General features: G+C 42.7%; 1 protein-coding gene across 3 annotated transcripts in view; it reads right to left on the bottom strand.

Moving 5' to 3' along the window:
- The window catches only part of KIFAP3 (kinesin associated protein 3), a 65,744-nt gene extending 48,389 nt beyond the window's left edge, over nucleotides 1-17,355 (bottom strand). For all 3 annotated transcript variants that reach the window (XM_084211529.1, XM_084211530.1, XM_084211531.1), the window contains exons 1-10: nucleotides 17,254-17,355; nucleotides 12,832-12,963; nucleotides 11,456-11,610; nucleotides 10,280-10,335; nucleotides 9,636-9,777; nucleotides 8,430-8,529; nucleotides 7,565-7,689; nucleotides 6,984-7,082; nucleotides 6,106-6,284; nucleotides 3,851-4,013 (exon numbers count right to left, since the gene is read on the bottom strand). In XM_084211529.1, coding sequence (XP_084067655.1) covers nucleotides 3,851-4,013; nucleotides 6,106-6,284; nucleotides 6,984-7,082; nucleotides 7,565-7,689; nucleotides 8,430-8,529; nucleotides 9,636-9,777; nucleotides 10,280-10,335; nucleotides 11,456-11,610; nucleotides 12,832-12,963; nucleotides 17,254-17,285 — 1,183 coding nt within the window. In that variant the 5' untranslated portion in view covers nucleotides 17,286-17,355. The remainder of the gene's footprint in view (nucleotides 1-3,850; nucleotides 4,014-6,105; nucleotides 6,285-6,983; nucleotides 7,083-7,564; nucleotides 7,690-8,429; nucleotides 8,530-9,635; nucleotides 9,778-10,279; nucleotides 10,336-11,455; nucleotides 11,611-12,831; nucleotides 12,964-17,253) is intronic.
- Between the last annotated feature and the right edge of the window lie 1,780 nt (nucleotides 17,356-19,135).

Genomic DNA, 19,135 nt, shown 5'->3' with positions numbered 1-19,135 from the left:
GTTCCCTGCACAGAGTCAGACCTACTCCTTTTACTCTTTGAGCAGCAACACAGTTCCTTCCCACTGTAACAGCTTTTGCAGCATTCCCTGTAATTTGCATCCTTGGAGAGGGAAATCTCACTGATGGGAGAAACCAGAAATGCCAGCACTGCCCAGCACACAGGGATGCTGCCAGGAGCTGCTTCTCAACAGGGCTCCACCATGAGCTTTTCAGGCTGCCTTAACCCCCACAGCAGCACTCAGCTGGCTCTGCTGTACAAACTGCCTGCTGTTCTCATAGCAAATGGGGACTATTTGCCTCATTTCACAAAGGCTAAGAAACAACTCAGAGTCAGCACAAAATAGCACCCTTATTAGAAGACTATGCATCAAAAGCTGTGCCTATATTTAAGAGAGCTGTGCTAAAAATTTTGTATTCAATTTGGCCACTTAACTGAAAAACAAAGTGGATTTGGTCCAAACAAAAAGTAAGGGGGTTTTATTTTTCCTTGAGTATTTTCTTCTGTTTGCTGCCAGGGCATTTACTTTAGGAGCCAATCACACATCCAGGGGAAGAATTATGAAAAAGGGTAACATTTCCCTTATGTCCAACAACTGAAGAACATTTCCAGGAATCAAGAAAACAGATTTGTATCCTGTTTTGAAGTTCAGCTCTATGTTTCCCCCTTTCCAAACTCTACCATAATTGGAGCAAGTCACTCCTGGGCTCCACTTCCCTTGAATTCTGCCATGCTAAGCACAATGAGAGCACTCTAAGAGTGAAGGAAACCTCCATGGAGTAGTGTGTAGCAGGTTGCTTTGGTCTCTCTTTCCAAGGGGATGACTGGAAGACACTGAACCTATGTTTTCCACATTTCAGGCAAATATCTAGTTTAAACCACTTGGTGAATTCACATGAATTCTCACCTTAGGCAACTGAAGTCACACTTAACATATATTGGCACAGAAAGGAAAGATCACTCCAAATGTAATTTCTAAGTATTAAAACAAAGCCACACTGCAAAAAACAATCTCTGCAGGGCCCTGGTGATTCAACATTTAAAAGGTCTTCTTAAAGGATGGAAGTCACACAAAGGAACAAAATCTCTTTTCATAGCTCCTAACCACCCTATGTATGGAAAAAGCTGAGTATAGCAGACTGCATCTTACAGGCCTCCACAGCTCTGCTCCAGCTTCAGATCTCAAGTCTGAGGCCAAACTCCCCTCAGCTGCACACAGCTCTTTGAGAGTCACAGCCTAACAAAGATCAGCTGCGGCTGATTAATTTGGGTGCCTGCAGGGAGCAAGAGGAGCTTTGTCATACACAATACTTGAGACTTGTGAAGAGAAGCTAGTGGTGCTGACTGGCATAGCTACATGGAGAAGCAGGCATTGGCACTACTAAAAAGAAAAAGCTAATTAAAATGGAAACCAAGACTTAAGCAGAGTTTCTCATGTTCATGCTTTCAACAGCAGCCTCAACACTCTGGAGTGTGATGGAAATAAAGATGTTTCTTCTCCATTACATCCATGGCATACTTATTCCTCTCCTGAGAGCTCAGTTGGAGCCAGTTCATCCTCACTGCTTCAGCCTCTACCTCCATTTAGAGCCTTCTTGCTCCCAAGCAATTAACCGACCCTTGGGAAAGTAGTGCATCTTCCAGAACTGCAGACATGCTCAGCCCTAAACCCCTCCCTAACAAATCCTTTAATTCTTTGCAATCTCAACTCCCCCCTTAAACACCTATTACACTTAATTTGTACCCATCTCAAACCCAGTGCTAAAGACTCAGAGGCCCAGCATGCATAAATGCTAAATTTCAGGAGGTTGAGTCAGCACACTTGACCTCTTGGCATTAAGAGTTGTACAAGGACTTGTCAACAGCTGTTGTGCTGTGTTAGCACTTGGAGATGACCTGCAAATGTAAACTGAAGGGTACTGACTTGAATAATGTGTGTTTAATACCCAAAGAACCTGTATAATTGGGGCATCTGGCACATGGCTGTTTTAGTATTCAGATTGCAGACTTCTCTTAGACAGGATATGGCAAGGGATGCATTTGAGAATTGTTTGAATCACCATACCAAGAAAAGTCTCACAAACCCTAGTGATGGCTTAAAGAAGCAAGTAATAGAATTTTTAGCACATCAAAAGTAAGTATCAACCAATTCTATGGGGAGAAGCAAGAACAAACAGCATATGCATCTACGAAAAATTAAAATTTCAAAAAAGGGAAAGAATGGTTGAATACATCCTAGATGAGAAAAGAAACACACTGAATATTCTGGAAGTACCAGCAGTAATTACCCTAACAGTCACTTGAGGAACAGACTCCAATATTAGCAACCAGTTCTGAGCAAAACAGCCTTCACACAGGCCTGGTTACAACTCTAAGAGAATGGCATTTGAAAAGCAATTCTCCTCTCCATGTTACAAACAGACACTAGGAAGCAGATATTTAACTGGTGAGTTCAGTCTGACTCTAATTAATATTAAATGGAGAACTTCTGGGAGCAGGGACTTCAGTGATTTGTGTCTTGCCATTGCCTGGGGTGACAAATCCCCAGAAGCCCCTCTCAGACCACAGCATTATCTGCTGTATGAACAAAAGGGATAAGTTCCTGCTCCAAAAAGCTTACAACCCAAGCTGAACCAAACTAACTAACCAGATCCTCTCTCAAACAAGAGGAAATATTTTCCCATCAGCTTCCATTTCTCAGTTCACTTTACTACCAAATAACATTGTCTTGAGGATAAAAAGATAAAGAAAAGGGCTTTCCAATGCCAATTTTCATCATCCTAGCTCAGACCAGTGCAAACATGGTTGTGGGACAGAAAGCACAAAAGGATGGGAGGCATTTCAGGCTGTACCAGGTAGCTGTAACAGAATAATCACCAACAGGATTAAGGCTTCCAAAGCACTCTAAGTTTTTATGGTGGTCACTAAACAGCAATAAGGCTGTGTTGAGGTTGAAGTAGAACTGAGGAGAAAAACAACCCTAAGAGACTTCACAGCTGAGATTCACCACTGCATTGCCCTTCCTCCAGTCAGTATCCCAAAGCACATCCCAAAGCCAACAGATTTCAGAAGACTTTAGCAATGTCTTGCATCAGTGATTCCCACAGACAAGATCCTCTACTCCCACTCAGCAATCCTTAGAGACAAAAGGTGCTAAACCTTTAGTGTATCAACCAGAGCAGCCTCCAGGTAGTATCAGCCAAAGAACACACAAAAAGCAATAGAAGTCCCTCAGAACTCCAGCATACAACAGTGATCAAATAGAACAATCCTTTGCTTTTTCCAAACTTCTTATTGTTTCCATGGCTCTCCCCTCAAGACAACAAAAAGTTTCACTTGTAACTGAGGTACTTACATGATCTTAACACAAGACTGTCAAGCTGCAAGTCTAGAAATCAGTACTGCCCAGATTGAAAACTAACAAAATTGGGAGGTTTCTGATCTGTCTGGACAAGTTACAAGTGCAAGAAGGTATACCAAGCTTCACTAAAAAGAAATAAATATTTATATATTTAGTTTGTACCTACATCAGCTAGGCCCTGTGAAATTGCTGACTATTTTTCCTAGGTGCTCCCCCAGAATTACAAACATCGCTCATGTGTCAGCTCATGTGGTTTTCAGGTAGCTACTGAAGTAATTTTTAAAGACTGGAAGATTCATTCTACAGTTCAAGAGACCCTAGAAGTAAATCTACTGGAAACCTGTGTGTGAGAAGACGATGTGAATGCCAAGAAGCTGGGAGTGGTGAGGAAGTGGCAAAAACAAAAGTGACACAGCAACTTTCAGATACATCCTACCATGATGCAAACAGCTTCACTGAAATGTCTGTGTTAGACCAAAGGAAGACCTACCCAGGAGTGCAGTGAGTTTGGGAAGCAAACCAACATGGACCATTTTACTTCTCAGGCCTGTGTCAAAGGAGAGATTCAGCAAGAGTCGAAGAGTGATATTCAGCAGGTCTTCATGCTCACACGGTACCATTTTCACAAGTTTTTCAACAATATCCATTTCAACCTGTATTTCAAGGGGAAAAAAAACCAAAACCATAATCCATCCAAACTTACTCTGGCTTCAATACCCAATTTGTAGCCATAACAGTGACTGTTAATGCAGTTTTATCTGAAGCAGTTTCACTTATGCCTTTGTGGTTGAAGTCCTCTAGATAGGCTTACTGGGAAACATTGATTAAAAAAGGCTTTGAACCAACAAGTTCATATGTCTTGGAAACATTCCTCACATTTGGAATACTGCAGGAATGTGGTAAAGACATCACCTGCAAAACTAGACCGGGGTGAGCAAACTCATTTAAACTTTAACACATGCAATCCTGCAGCAACTGCCAGGGGAGTCAAAGATAGACCCAACCAAGAAAGACAGAAAATTGGCATCCAAAAAGAATTTGAGACCTTTCATTATGAATTTCAAATGAACCCCTAGCCAGAAGTGTGCATGTGCTCTCAGAAGAGGCATGCCATCCTACATGTCAATTTAATAAAAGCATGAAAGTCATCTTGAAACATGTATCACTTTCAAATTAAAAAGTGGAATCCAGAAACTGAGAAGTGGTATCAGTTCCTGAGATCATGTTCACTTTACCAGCCAGAAAACACATCTGAACTGGCAAGACTTCAGAAAGTTTTTATCATGTTTTAAGCAACATTTCTGAGCTTTTATTTGACACAATCTTTTAAATGCATTCTTTTTTTTTTTTTTGTTTCCCAGATCCTTCTTTGGCCAGAAGGAGGCACATAAAATTACTTGGCAGTCTTCAGACTTCTCCATGTACATTACTAGTCTGGTTATAAATAGACACTAAATGAACACTAAGAAAAGAAACTACAGCTCTCCTCACACAGCACAGTGCAATAATCAAACAACTGCCTGGGCAGCTTTGATCAGAAACAATCAGATAGCAAGAACTTCTACCTCACTGCTTTGAATTTCACATGGCCCTGGAACAGCCAAGGAAAGGATGTGCTATAAATACACATGGATTATTCAATTGTACTCAGAATCAGGTGCTGCACAACTAATCTTGGTTCATTTTGCTTTTGACAGTTTTGTAATACTGCCCAATACAAATATCAGAACACCTTCTCCTTCACTGGTAGCTTTCCTTAATAATACCATGGAGAAAAAAGCATCATCATTATTATCAGTAAGGAATGCTCAGACAGTTGACCTGAAGCACACCAACATTTTCAAAACTGTTAGAACACTCTGAAATAAAATTGATTCAACAACTTTGTTTATCTTTCCAGTAAATCAGAAGGAATGAGGAAAGTGTGCCAGCAAATCAGTGGGTGGAGAGCTAATTCTTATTTTCCTAACTAAATCCCATATATAAATAAGGGAGATACTTCTTGTCTGCATTATTCAGTGCACATGCATGCAAAGGTCCAGTTAATTCACTACTGCTTTTACACAGACCTTTTCATCTCAGATTACCTCTTAGATGAAAATGATACATTTTCTTTTCCAATATATTGTAAGAGAGGCACAAAGGTGAAATCAAGCATGTATTAATCTATCAGTAAAGGAGGCTCTTGGGCAGAGTTTGAAGTCACAAAACAAATTATGCTACAATTTCAGAAGTGTAAGACTTCATTAAAAAGAAAAAAAAAAGCTAATGAAGAATAACTGCCTACAATTCTTAGGAGCTACTGGCAGCAGGAAGGAACCAAACTGACACTGAAATAAGAAAACTAGTCCAGCAAGCTCCAGAAGAATAAATATCTCTTTTACCAAGTCAATACATGGCAGAAACAATAACATGTGGTTCCAAGGGTATATATAGTCTAGGGGCAGAGTCATGGACATCACCACAAGTGATATAACAAGACTCTGAGGTGCTGAATTCAAAATCTGGAATTTTGTGGATCATATTTGCATTAGATTCTCTGCTTGGGATTTCCTCAAAACTGTTTGCAGTCGGTTATGACTGGATGTTGTGCCTTTCTTGCAGTCATTTTACTTGTAACAAAATAGGACAATCAGTGCTAGAGATACTCAGTGCGAAAACAGAGATGTTTCCCTCTTCCCTCTAACCACAAAGTTTTCAGAACTCCAACCTTTCCAGCATTCAGCAGAGTGCTACAAGCCTCACCATATCATTTTTGTTCTCCATGAAAATGCTGAGTTTCTTCAGGAAGGTTACAACGAGGATAAGCAGCTCAAAATTATCCCGGTCCAGGGCTTTCACCAACATGTGAACAATGTTCTTGTTCCTCATCTTCAGCTCAATGCGAGTATCCTCAGCCAGGTTTAGGAGCAGGTAAATTGCAACTGACAAAGGTCAACACAAATCACACCAACAGATCATACCCAACACAGCTAAACAAGTCTCTATTAACACTTGAAGAGCTGAAGACAAGACTTTCAGAAGCATTTTGCTCCCTTTTCAATACATTTTGAAGGAAATTGCCAGTCAATGCCTTTTTTTTGTCTCTTTAAAAAGTATTAAGATTAATTCTAATTGTGGCTCTGAAAAAAAAATTAGAATTATGGTAACTAGAAGCTTTTTATGTTGTGTGGTTTGTATTTTTTTTAATTTCCATTTCAACAAACCAGTAAAAAGCCCCTCTCAGGAAAGGTTTGCCACTCGGATAATTTCAATCTAACATGGAGTGTATTTAGTACAAGAACTGAGATAGAATGAATCAATGAAATATTCAAAGAATCAGATACAAGCTAAATTAGGCAAATTTTAAAAAATTGCAAATACCCAACTCCTCCTAAACCAACATCATGAGCAAAGAAGAGTGGATCACTTTTGCTCTTCTTCTGACAAATGGCTTTTAAAATTATTAATAGTGTCAAACAATCTGATTAAATACTTGTCTTTCCCCTATTCTTTGGCAACACTCTTCCATACTCATCCACACATTCAGGATGTTTAAGACATCATGGTTATGACAAGAATCCCACAGGATCCCTCAGCCACATTTACCAACAACAAAATAATTTGCTATTTGGATTTGGTACCTCTAAGCAGCTGCTCCTGCTTGACAACCAGCCCTTTGTATTTCTTGTAAGTTTTCTCATAGTCCTTTTTCAGGGTTTGATTTTCAGGATCTTCATCAAGTGAATTAGAGAAGTTAAGGAGTTCAAAGAAAAGTGGTACAGGTTAGGTGACAATTGTCCTCTTAAGTGTTCCTCAATCACCAGGGAAAAGCAAGGGATCTATGGAATACCCAAGAGTGTCAAGACTCTCCCTCAGCACCAGCCTGCTACATCTGCAATCCAGGCCATGACTGTTCTCTCCTGTTCTCTCCTTCTAGGCCACAATATTTTACACCCTAAGCAGCACAGGTAGTCTAAGACATACTGCTGATAAAATACAACTTTTTTTTTTCTTGTGTTGCTTTAATAGCTTCAGTTTAACCTCTTCCACATCCCAAAATCTTCATTCTTGGTCTTTCTAATATCTGCAATTATATTTTGCACTTTCTGGTAAATTCTACTGCTTTTACAGAAGGTGCTGTGCACTCATCTTGTGTAACCCAACAACACTCATCAAGACAAGTCAGAAGCCATTAGGCTATGCCAGAACATCAAAAGGATATCAGCTTTCTTCTTTTTAGCAAGTTCTTCCTGCCAAAGCTCATGTCTCTTCAGTTCATGGTCTATGATATTCATACACAGAGCTCCAATTTTGTAATGTGTGATTATCCCATGAAATTGAGAGAAACTACATTGAAGAAATAATACTTGTGAGGAATAAATGCCAACAACTCCATATCTACTTTGACATCTATGGTAGCAACACTGCACCACGTCAAATATTAAAAAAGGTATTTACAGTTTGCCCCATTAAAGCACTTTCCTACTGGAAAATTATTTCAAAACAAGAAGAATCCCTGAAATCATGAGCATTTTCTCAACTTATAGAAAGATAAGGAATAGTTTGTTGTGCCAGATCAAAACAAAAATACATTCCAATTTTCATGCATAAAGGAAAAGGTTTTCCCCTCAGCCCTGCCATCCATACTGCAAATGCTTCAGAGCACTCTCTCCTCACCAGAAATAGAATAGAGACTTAAAATCAAGGAAAATGCAATTTCTGCTTGAATTATTTCTAGGAAGGGTATGCAGAAACACTGGCATAGCTAAATAAGAGCAAGTGCTCACTTCAGTTTTGAACATAGTTTCTTCCCTGTAGGCGTGCAGATGGAAATTAGAGGTGGCAGCTCAGCCACCTTTCATTTCTGACACAAAGCCATGAGTCACAATCTTTACTAGCTTCTTCCCAGCTCTCTTACAAACTTCCTCACCATGAGAGTTCTTTTTGTTATGTGATAAAACTGAGGCACAAAGGTGTTTCTGTCTGTTTTTCCTATTTCAGTGAAGTTTTGTAGCACAGAGCAATAAACAAATGAAAAGCCACTAAGCAGAGCTACATTCTTTATGTTGCTAAATCCAGGGACTCACCTTGAAAAGCAGAAGAAAATGTAAATTATATTGGTAGCCAGTTCAATGCTTTGTTTCCAGTCTTCCCTCAGCACTCTAGCCAATGCACCCAGGGCAGTTTCTGAAGTGAAACAAGATTTAGAGAAGCATCCACTTTTTGAGTTCCTCCTTTTTAGCTTGTGAGCCTCAGAATTTGAATACACCTTATTCTACATCGATCAGTTTTCTCGTGGAACTCTCTCACAGGTATCTCACTTTAACAGGCAGCACTGCTCATGAGTTCTGTTTGGAGGCAGTACCCTGGGTGCTCAGCCTGTCACGAACCCCAAGAGGCAGCAACATGGAAGGAAAGTGCAACCAAACACTGAAGTCATCTCAAAACTACCACTAACCTTCAGATCTTGTGGCCTCTGCCAGCTCTATGTTCCATACTACATTGTGTCCCCTGCCTAAAACACTACCATTTTCACTTTCAAATTCCCTTTAAATTCTGTCTGGACAGACAGTACTTCTCATCCATCTTTCCATTTATTTCTCCCCCTTCACCTACTTCACATTATTTAATAATTTGGTTTCTCCTTGTCTTACTTAATTTCACTTTTCCAGTCACATTCCCCTAGCTAGTCTCTCTTCATGTTACACCATACTCCTCGATCACAAAAAGCAGCAAATGGGAACATGAAGCACTAAATATTTCGAACAACTCTTAGGGAAAAGCCATTATTTCATGGCTCACCATTCCCATCCCATCTTCTGTGGTGACACTGCAAGATGGGCACATACTGAAGTCATCAATACATGAAGGTATAAGGGCTCAGCAAAAGAGACAAAAAGGGCAAGGAAAGAAAATCAAAAAATTAACTCGTGTCAGCTTGCAAATCTCCTTTTCAAGGCAAGTTTCCTGATCTACAGAATACAAGAATACATTCCCATCTCCAGCACTAATGCCAGCTGAAGTTAATTTAGCATCAAAATAACTAGCATCAGGAAAAAGTAGCTGAAGCCTCTAGACGCCAGAAAGATTTCAGTATTAGGCTCACCTAAGACCAGTCTGAGCAGCATCCATTTTCAGAGAGACCCAACAGAGCTTTGATGGCCACCTTATTATATACAGAGAAATAGAGCCTAGCAAACTAAAGACAATCCCAAACTAAAGGTGAACTACTTTTTTCCTGGATACAAATGAACAGCACATCAAGAGAAATTAGCATTGGGTTTTAAAATTACCATTTATAAGCAGCTCTTCCAAATTATCAGGATTCCTGGCCAGCTGCAGGATGAGGGCAGAGCCACGCACCTTGTCAGGAATGTCCTCATACAGTAATTCAATGTACTCATCCATGTCATTGATATTGGCAACTTCATCAATCTGAAAGCAGTCAGAAGCAAGGGCTTCACTGAGAGACACAGCAATTCAACACCAGCAATTCAAAACCAGTTATTGAGTTGTCACACCAAAGGGCACTCAATTTCTGAGTACAGATCTTAGGCAAAAATAAAGCACAAGTTAAAAAACCCCAACACATGCAGAAACGACTGCCCATGAACATCAGGAAATCTGAGGAGACAGAATTCCTAAAAATCAAAGGATGCTCAGACACGACTCTGTGTCCTGTCTGATGTTCCAGCCCTCACTGGCTGTCCTGCTGTGTGCTATACTTTGAGGGGTAAGTATGCAAGTCAAATATTTTACCCTTTTTGGAGATAATTTTTTTCCATTGTGCAGTATTTCCAAACCAAGTTCTTTGTTTAAAAAACAAGAAGCAAAAATACCACAAGAATTCAGCATTTCCTCTCCCCTCCCCGCTTTTGTAACTGCTTACTGAAGTAATAAACGGGGTTTGCATTTCTCTTTTAACACCAATACTTACCTCTGTTCCTTCAAATGGAGGTGGATCTTTTGGCTTGCTGGTTTTCTCTTTCTTTTCTACAAAGAAAAAGACATGAGTGCAGTTAAGTTACACATCAACACAGACCAAACACATATTCTGTTATTATGTTCTCATAATGAACACTACAGTTAAATCAAGGTCAAAGTCCTTTTGTGTCCAGCTGACCTGCCAAACTAACACAGGTTTCTGAACCCCAACAGTCCCAGGGAGTAAAACAAACCCTCAGCTGCCTTTTGACAACTCAGTCTAATTGATCAGTGATAGCCCTATCAGGTGAGGAGATAGAGGGTAATAAACCTTGGAGCAAGCCCAGAGTAACAACACTCCCTCCCACAGTGAGACACCAGCAGCTTTGATTCTGCTTGTGCCCTGTGACACACCAAGACACAGAAATGCAGAGTGAAAGTGAGTCAGACATGCAAAGCTCCTACAATCAAACCCCATATATAACATAAATCTTAATTTTATATTTGTCTCACTAGGAATCCAGCTTGAGAACAAACCTTACCATTTCATGGTTGCAAGAAACATTGATAACATCAAGGTAATGTAGAATCTAATATTAAATATTCAACTGTCCTCTGAGCAGAAGGTGAACTTAAACTTTATTAAGACATAAATAGGAGCACCAAGAGGCCAGGAACTTTAGATGACAAGATGAGAGAAATACACCAGTCTGTCAGCTACACTGGAGCAAAGCTTGTCAGGCTCTGAAACTCTCCAGCTTTACACACAGCCCAAACTGAGCCTAGGCACACTCTGTACCCTTGCAAGAGGTGATGGCAGAGGTCTTTCTAGGAAGATCCTCTTAGAGACGTCTGATGTCACTGTAAGTGCAGATTCAACATGATGAGGCTGCACCCAACAGCCAAATCTGTACCTCTGAAGTCCTGCTAATGCACAAGGCAGCCAGTAAGAAGCATCAATACTAAATGTAACCAAATAATAAAATAAATTTGGTTATCAAAAAGGTCATTTCCTCGCTTCAAGAACATAATTGCTTCCAAGGGTGATAAAAGATACATGTGTCCTACTGTGACCATCCCCAGAGAACTGGTACATCAGGCACACTGGGCTCTCAGCTAGGAACACCTCAGTACTTGCTCAAGGCTGAGGCCCCCCAGTCCCAACCTCCTTTATTCCTGTATTTTTTACCTTTTCCTGCTGAGGAATCTCTGCGGTTCTGCAGGTAGTACAGCAGCTGCTCTACTTCTCCAAGCTTGGAGGGGTGAATGAGCTTGCATTCTTCAACTACCTTTCGAGCCAGGGAACCAATGTCTGTGTTTGCATTAAGACTCTTCAGCCGAATTCTGCAACACAGAGAAGTCTCTTTTCAGCTTTGAAATTTTTTTATCTTCAGTCCTTTGATTATGTTTATACAGTCAAGAATTTCTCAAAGCAGAAATGATCCTGATACACCCAGTGCCTGTGCCTTTCATGTCAAAGTGGTGCCTCTGAACTCCAAATGGCAAGCAACTGTCAAACAGATTTGGTGGAGCGTAACTGTTCATGAGCTGACAAGCAGCAACATTAAAGGCAGCTGTATGAACAGATCCCTCACAGCCATCTTAGATACAAAAGACAGTAATTGATTTGGATATACCCCATAAAAAGTGCACAGGACCACAAAGGAGTATTGCAGACAAAAAAGTCCCAAATGAGAGACAGTTCTGGGTGTTGTCTGCACAGAAAGATTCTTTTGCAGTGCCAGGAGTCCCCCACAGCTCTGGCAGATCTGCAGCCAGGTCCACAAGCAATGAGTAGGAAGAAATCTCTGTGGGAATTAACAACAGGCTGGAAAAAAAAGGAATTCCACCATCTTGCAGATGCAAATTATGTTGATTCATCTGATGACAGAAGTATGCTTCTGAGATCTTCGAAAATTGGAGACAGCTTAAGGATTATCCTTCCTTTTTTCCCCTATTATTCTTCTAGCATGCACTCACACAGGCAGCCACTTCAGTTCAAATTTTCAAAAAGAAATCAGTACAGCGATAAAATCCCCCTAGAATAGATCCAACCTTGCAGCTTGAAAAATGAAGTTATGATAGTTCTCTCAGCTTTTCCAGTGGGGAATATTTTAATGGTCTTGAAAGAAATTAACCAGGCAAAAGTGAAATGCAGATACAGCAGTGATTTCAGCGGCTGGGCAGATCAAAACAACAGGAGAGCCAACAGCTGGAGCACAAGGCTCTCAGGAGGTTCAAGGGTACTTCTTGCTCCAACATGAACTACCATTTGCACAGGAAGCAATCACTTTTCTCTGCCTCAACTACCCATCATGTAAAACAGAAGCCATCATTTTCCTTTACAAAACACCTTAAAGGACATGGCTGAAAAGCAATTTACAACGTGTGTTTCAGATGTTAACCTTCCCAGGCACGTGTTATTTCCTGGCTTTGAACCCCCAGCTAGTCCAGCACTAAGTTCCACAAAGATTATGAACTACAATTTCTCAGAGGTAGGTGGTACTCTGAGTTATTGAATCTATGAAAATTGAAATAAAATATCAGAGCTTGCTATGACCTTACATTTTCTGACATTCCTTGCGTTCCCCCAGCATGGGGTCTCCCAGCTCTCCCAGAATCGTTGCTTCCACTTCATAATGGACAATGAGGGCTTTCTCAGATGGATGCACATCTATGTTACCTCCTTTTACCTTCCTGTTATAAAGGGAAAAAAATTATTAAATGAGAAGCTCAGAAAACACACCAGAGCAGAAATCAGGTAGCTGCTATGCAGACCCTAAACCCAAGCAGTGCTCTCTTTCCACACCATATTCCATCCCACACAGCTGTACCAAAGCCTGGTGCTGGTGGCATATTCTTGGCTACTACCTGTAGTACACAAATATCCAAGTCACTGGAGCCTTACTCACAGAAATAAGGAAAGAAATCAAAGCAATCCTGTTCCACATCACCACAATGAGTAAAAAGATGCATTTCACCAAGCAGGTGAATTTCCCAGCTGATTCCCCATTACCTTGTCAGTATTGACAAATCTTTGTCTAATGGCTTTTACTTAGTGCAGTCCTCTACAAATAGAATTTTTTTGTCATTCTCTTGGCTAACTCCTAGTAGTTACAGCTCTCTGAGACTGAATTACAAATAATTTGTATTTCAATTTAACTATTCTCTCTTGAAACACAAACCTCTTTGCTACTGTTCTTCACCTCATTGTGCCTGCTGCCAGGCTTGAGGGATTACAAAAACCAACAGCTGCCATCAAGATATAAATCATGTCTACCTGCTTTTCTACAGCTACAGATCCTTGGGAGAAGTATTCTCCAGGGAAGCACTCTGGTGTATGCCAGTGCCAAAAGGGCCTGTCCTGCTCTCTCCTCCTTTGGGCCAACAATTCTTTGTCCATGCAGATTCAAGGCTCCTGAGGAAAGGCTCAGATGGATGAAGACACACCTTATTTCTGTTTTCAAGCAGCGGCACAACCACGTCCAGAGAACACAGTGACCCATTTTTATTTATTGGTAAAGGTGACGCTTGTCCCTTTTCTACTTGGTACTGCCAACTGAGTATGTACAGTCATGCCATAAACCAGGCTGCCAAACACTGCAAATTAAAACCACCTCCAATACGTGGGTTTAGCTTTTGGGATGTGGAGTGGGTTTTTTGTTGGGTGTTCAGGTGTTTACACAGATCACGTCCATAAAGACAATTACAAGTGGCATCACCAGTAGTCATATCAGCATCTAGGAGACAGCAGGTAGCCATGGCATTGGGTCAATTAGATCAGGAAAAAATGACTTCAACCTCATAAAGCTGGAAATGTCAGCAAATCCAGATGCAGCCTGTGCTGTAACCATCATCAGCAGGAAATGTTTGAAATGTGTCTCCATCTACCCAGCTACTCTGGTGTCCACTCCTCCTTCTGCAGGTACAGCTGCAAAAAATACCTTTGTCTTGAGATAGAGCTGCCCAAAAAACACCACAAACCACAGAAAGGTCTGCCGTGGGAAACAGAGCCCAGCTCAACTACCAGCCTTGCAAGGACATGAAGCTACACAGAGCAAACCAAAATATCTCCCTAGTGCTGGAGAGTAACATTTTCCATGAAAGCATAGCAAAACTCCCTATATGACTTGAGATGTTTTGAAGAGACTTGGGCTTGTTCCCCTTTAACAGTACCTTGCAGCTGGTGTTTCATTACAGTCTGTTCTCACAAGGTCCAGTGTTTCAGGACAGAAAGCTTATGGCCAACCTACTTCAAAAGAATCCAGCTCTCACTCCCCACTTCCAAATATATTTCTCCTACATTGAGATCTATCAGAAGATGCCAACTGCAAACACTCAGTTCTCCTGACAGTCAAAGCTCTGGTTAGTGACAGCTTAGTAATATTTACAGATATAAAATAAAGGATGGGTAGAGAACAGTTTGGTAAAGTTTTACAAGAATAAAACTGGACTAATAGCTCATCATTGCCCAAAGGATTAGATCTTCCCATGTTTCCCCTGCTCCTGGCAGTCGCCTTGGAGTTCAACATGAGAGCTCATCAATCCCTGTCACAGTCAATCCCAGCAATCCAAGAGAAAACTCTCCATGTTTTGAAGAGGAAGTTTTTCACTGTGTAACAGAACTGAAGTGCTCTATAGAAAAGGAACAACACTTCCTATTCCTCATCAGGGAAAAGAAGGAGTGGAACGTCCTCCTTTTGGCAACAGTAAACCACTGATGAGCTTAGCAACCAGGAGAGCCTTAGCTTAGGACAGTTTTAGGACTTTGCATATTTAATTTTTTCCTTCAGAGGGATAGATGGGTAAACTGAAGAACTTAGAGCTGCAGAGATTTTCTGCCCTCTCACACTGACCAACAGCCTCTCTGCCTGAGCTATTTCTGAGCTAATGAAGTCACTGATCAATACACAGGCAAGTTCCCTCTCTGAAAAGCCTACCTGGTGAAAGGATCCTACCTAAGCTAAAATGTACTTCTCAGCCACTGAAGTTGTTTTTCATTTGGAAAACACTGCATTCAGATTATCAGCATCACAAGGTAAATCTTCATTTACAGAAAAAAATCCCCTCCTCTCCCTGATATCCCCAAACATGTTTACTGATTTTCTACACACCCTGAGTCTGTAAATCATGTCATAAAACATTTGGAACTGCAAATATTATAATGAGTAGAAGCAGCAATGGACTGGGGAGCTCTCATGCACATCAGCCTGTCCTTTCACTTCACTGCTTGCTTTGTCAACAAGAACCCAGTTCAGTTCAAGGTTTAAAGAGGAAGGCCTTTCCTACAGACAAAAGCTGCAAGCTGAGCTCACATAACCAAAGCTGGAATGTTAATATCCTTTATTAACTAATTCCTTTAGAGGGAAAAAGCAAAAGCAAACTATCCTAATGAAAAGTGGCACAAACCACACGTGGCTAAGGCTGAAAATCCAATAACAAATCCCAGCAAGTCAGACTTGGTGGGAGGGGGAGTGCCCATGCAGGGTGACAAAGGGAAACAGGGAGCAGAGGAGTACCAGACCTGCACACCAGCCTGGCCACGTTAAACAGCACAGCAAGCAGTTTTGGGTTTGTGCTCCCAAAAAAGAGAGACAACTACACCTGTTGCAGGGATGACTACAAAACAAAATCACATAAGATGGCACAAACTGAACAGGTAAGGCTAAAAAAAAGCAGGCGCTGCTCTAAAGTTACAGCTGTTGATTTAATTAAGGGTGGCATTTGATTTTTACCCATCATGGCATTGCTATGACAGAACTGATGTTCACAGATTATCAAGAGGGTTTTTTTTCCCTGCATTGATTCTGGCTATGGAGCCTCATATGTGGCATATAAGTAGAGAAAAACCAAAACCTAGACAGTCTAAACAGGAAATTCTGCAAATACTAATAAATGGAAAGGAAGTTAAAAACAAGAGCAGGAACTCTTTAGGATTCAAGACAGGATGGATAAAAATCACCAGCACGATAGGAGGAAGTGACATTGTCCACACATGACACCTGAACAGAGGCCTGGATGACCTGGCATCTTTTGGGATTGATTCACTTTTGCTCTGAAACAACTGACAGAGATCCAAGAGCTGCCAGCTCAGGCCCTATTCTTTATGCTGACTGGTCTTGCTGACAGACAGACAGACAAAAGGCACCATTCATTCATCACACCTGCAACACCAAATCCAGATCATACACTTTATACCCCACACTTACCTCTTCCAATCACATCACTTGTCCTGCCCAATCTGCCATGCCATACTCCCAGCTGCTCCTTGAACCCAGCCATACTGTCTTTTATCCCATCCCTGATGCCCAGAGCAGGCACCTGCACCTAATACACAATGATCCTCTCCACTCATCTCCTAATAGCACCTGTTCTCCTCTCAACCTGCTGTCACCTCAGTGCCTCGACCCAAGCACACCATAAAATGCCACCACAGCCACCCCCCAAACCCCTCCTTCTCTCCAGCAGCACCCACCCCACCTCTCTGCCTTTGTAACCTTCACTCATCTTTAACCCTCCCAGTCCTCATCCAAACCTTCTTCCCAACAGACCGGCGCAGGCTGAGGGGGGGACTGCCTAAACAAATCTGCCATTCCCACACCGCTGACCCATCTCACCCAGCACACCACAGCCTCCAGCCAGCTTCCAAAGCAGTCACGCGCCATACCTCCACCTACCTCATCATCACCCCTCCCAAAACACTCTCCATTGTCACCTCCCCAACTATAATCTCCCATCCATCCCCGAGCCAGTCCTCACTACAACCTCAGCCTCACACTCCACCCCACCCTCAGCTCCCCTATACTCCCCCACCCACCCGCTGCAAACACCCCGCAACACCTGCGCCTCGCACCCCACAACCTGACACACTCCATCCCTCGCCACAGGCTGCCGCGCCTCAACCACCGCCACTTCCCCCCCCCCACCCCACCCCGTTCATCCCCCCAGCACGAACCGCCGCCCCTCGTGCCCATCCTCCCCGGTTACCTCTTGAGGTACCGGGCGTCCTCTCCCTGCATGGCGGCGGTGAGGGGCTGTGAGGGGATGGGGACGGGAGGGGGGGGGGGGAGGGCGGCGGCGGCGGCCCGGGCAGGGCGCGGCCCCGCGCGCGCGGTGCTCGTTACCAGGGAGAGCGCGAGCCCCGCCCCGCCCCGCGCACGCGCGCCGCCCTCACCGCCCGCCCCCGCCTTTCCCTCCCCGTTAGCGCCCCCTGCAGGCGCGGGGGAGGCGCTGCCCCGCCGGCGGCCGGCCCCTCACGGCGGGGAACAGGCCCCTCCCGTTCGCTTGCTGGGGATCCGGACGGGAAGGGAAGAAGCTATGTTTGTTGTTGGGGTTTTTTCCCCCCTAAATGTGTACACAAAAGTTAAGTTTATAAGCTTGAGAAACGCTGCGTTTCTGGGCGTCGGTATGATTCAGATTATTAGACATTTGGCTGAGAGTGAAAGGTGACCTGACAGTGGAGGCTGGTGGGTTGGTACCCTTTACTTAGTGTTTTGTATTTGTTTAATGCTTATTATTTTGAAATTGATATGCATGACTGCCACCACCTGCCAGATTGTGAAATGGTTTTTCAGTTAATCAGCAAGCACGCTGTGAGCAGCAGGCGTGAGGGAGAATCTCAGAATGTTCACAGAATCCCAGCGCGGCTGGGTTGGAAGGGACCTCTGGAGATCATCCTGGCCCAAGGCAGGGTCACCCCCACAGGGATGCACCCAGGTGGGTTTGGGATGCCAAATTGTGAAATGGTTTTTCAGTTAATCAGCAAGTTGTTTTTGGTGAGAGGTGCTTGAGGACACTGTGAGCAGCAGGCGTGAGGGAGAATCTCAGAATGTTCCAGAATCACAGCGCGGCTGGGCTGGAAGGGACCTCTGGAGATCATCCTGGTCCAAGGCAGGATCACCCTGAGCAGGTGACACAGGGATGCACCCAGGTGGGTTTGGGATGCCTCCAGAGAGGGAGAATCTGCAAGCTTCCTGGACAGCCTCCTCTGTCATGCTCAGTGCTAAAAACATCCTCATGTTGAGGTGGAACTTCTCGTGTTTCCGTTCATGGCTGTTGAACCTCACCCTGTCACTGGACAGCCCCGAAACCATCTGGCACCATCCTCCTGGCACCTGCCCTGGAGACATTTCCATGGATTGATGAGATCCCCTTTCTTTTCCAGACTAATCTGTCGCAGCTCCCACAGTGTCTCCTCAGCCAGAGATGCTGCAGACCCTGTGTGCAGTATTTAGAGAAGGATTGAAGAAGGATTCTTGTGGTGTCCTGCCCCATTATGGCCACCTGAGCTGCTCCTCAGCACCAGCTCTTGGCCAAGCCCATCCTTAAGGCAGCCTTGGTGTTTTGGAACATAATCTTCCTTTTGGGTCACTGACACACAGAGAGCATGGGGATGACACAGCTGTAGCTCCAGACTCAGGCAAAGTGGCTGCAAATCCAAAATCATGTTGGAAAAAGTTACATATTCAGCCAGCACCTGAATTTTCTGTCCCTTTATCTTGTCTCCAAGCCACTCTAAAGAGCAAGCAAACGGCATCATATCCAAGAGGTCTCAGAAAGGTCCTTAATGGGCTGTAGTTTTCTGGAGTACTCTTTACAACTGAAAATTCTGTCTACCCAGAGTCGTAACGGTAATGCAGAAATAAATAATAGACAACAAAGCTTTTGGTTTTTATTGTGGCAAAATATTAAGCATAAATACTTAATGTCTACTGATCCCATTAAAGACTAGGAATTTTTATACTTTCATAATCTGTAGCTGAGCAGAATAAAATATTTTGTGAAATACACACACTGCCTGCCTTTGTTTTAACAGAAAATGGAAAAAGAAAGTACCTTGTGAAATATGAAGTGCTACCTTAGTGCAATG

Source organism: Fringilla coelebs (genome assembly GCF_963513975.1).
Source record: "Fringilla coelebs genome assembly, chromosome: 9".
Taxonomy (NCBI): domain Eukaryota; kingdom Metazoa; phylum Chordata; class Aves; order Passeriformes; family Fringillidae; genus Fringilla; species Fringilla coelebs.
Note: the sequence above shows the minus strand (reverse complement) of the source record. Positions and strands in the feature narration are given on the sequence as shown.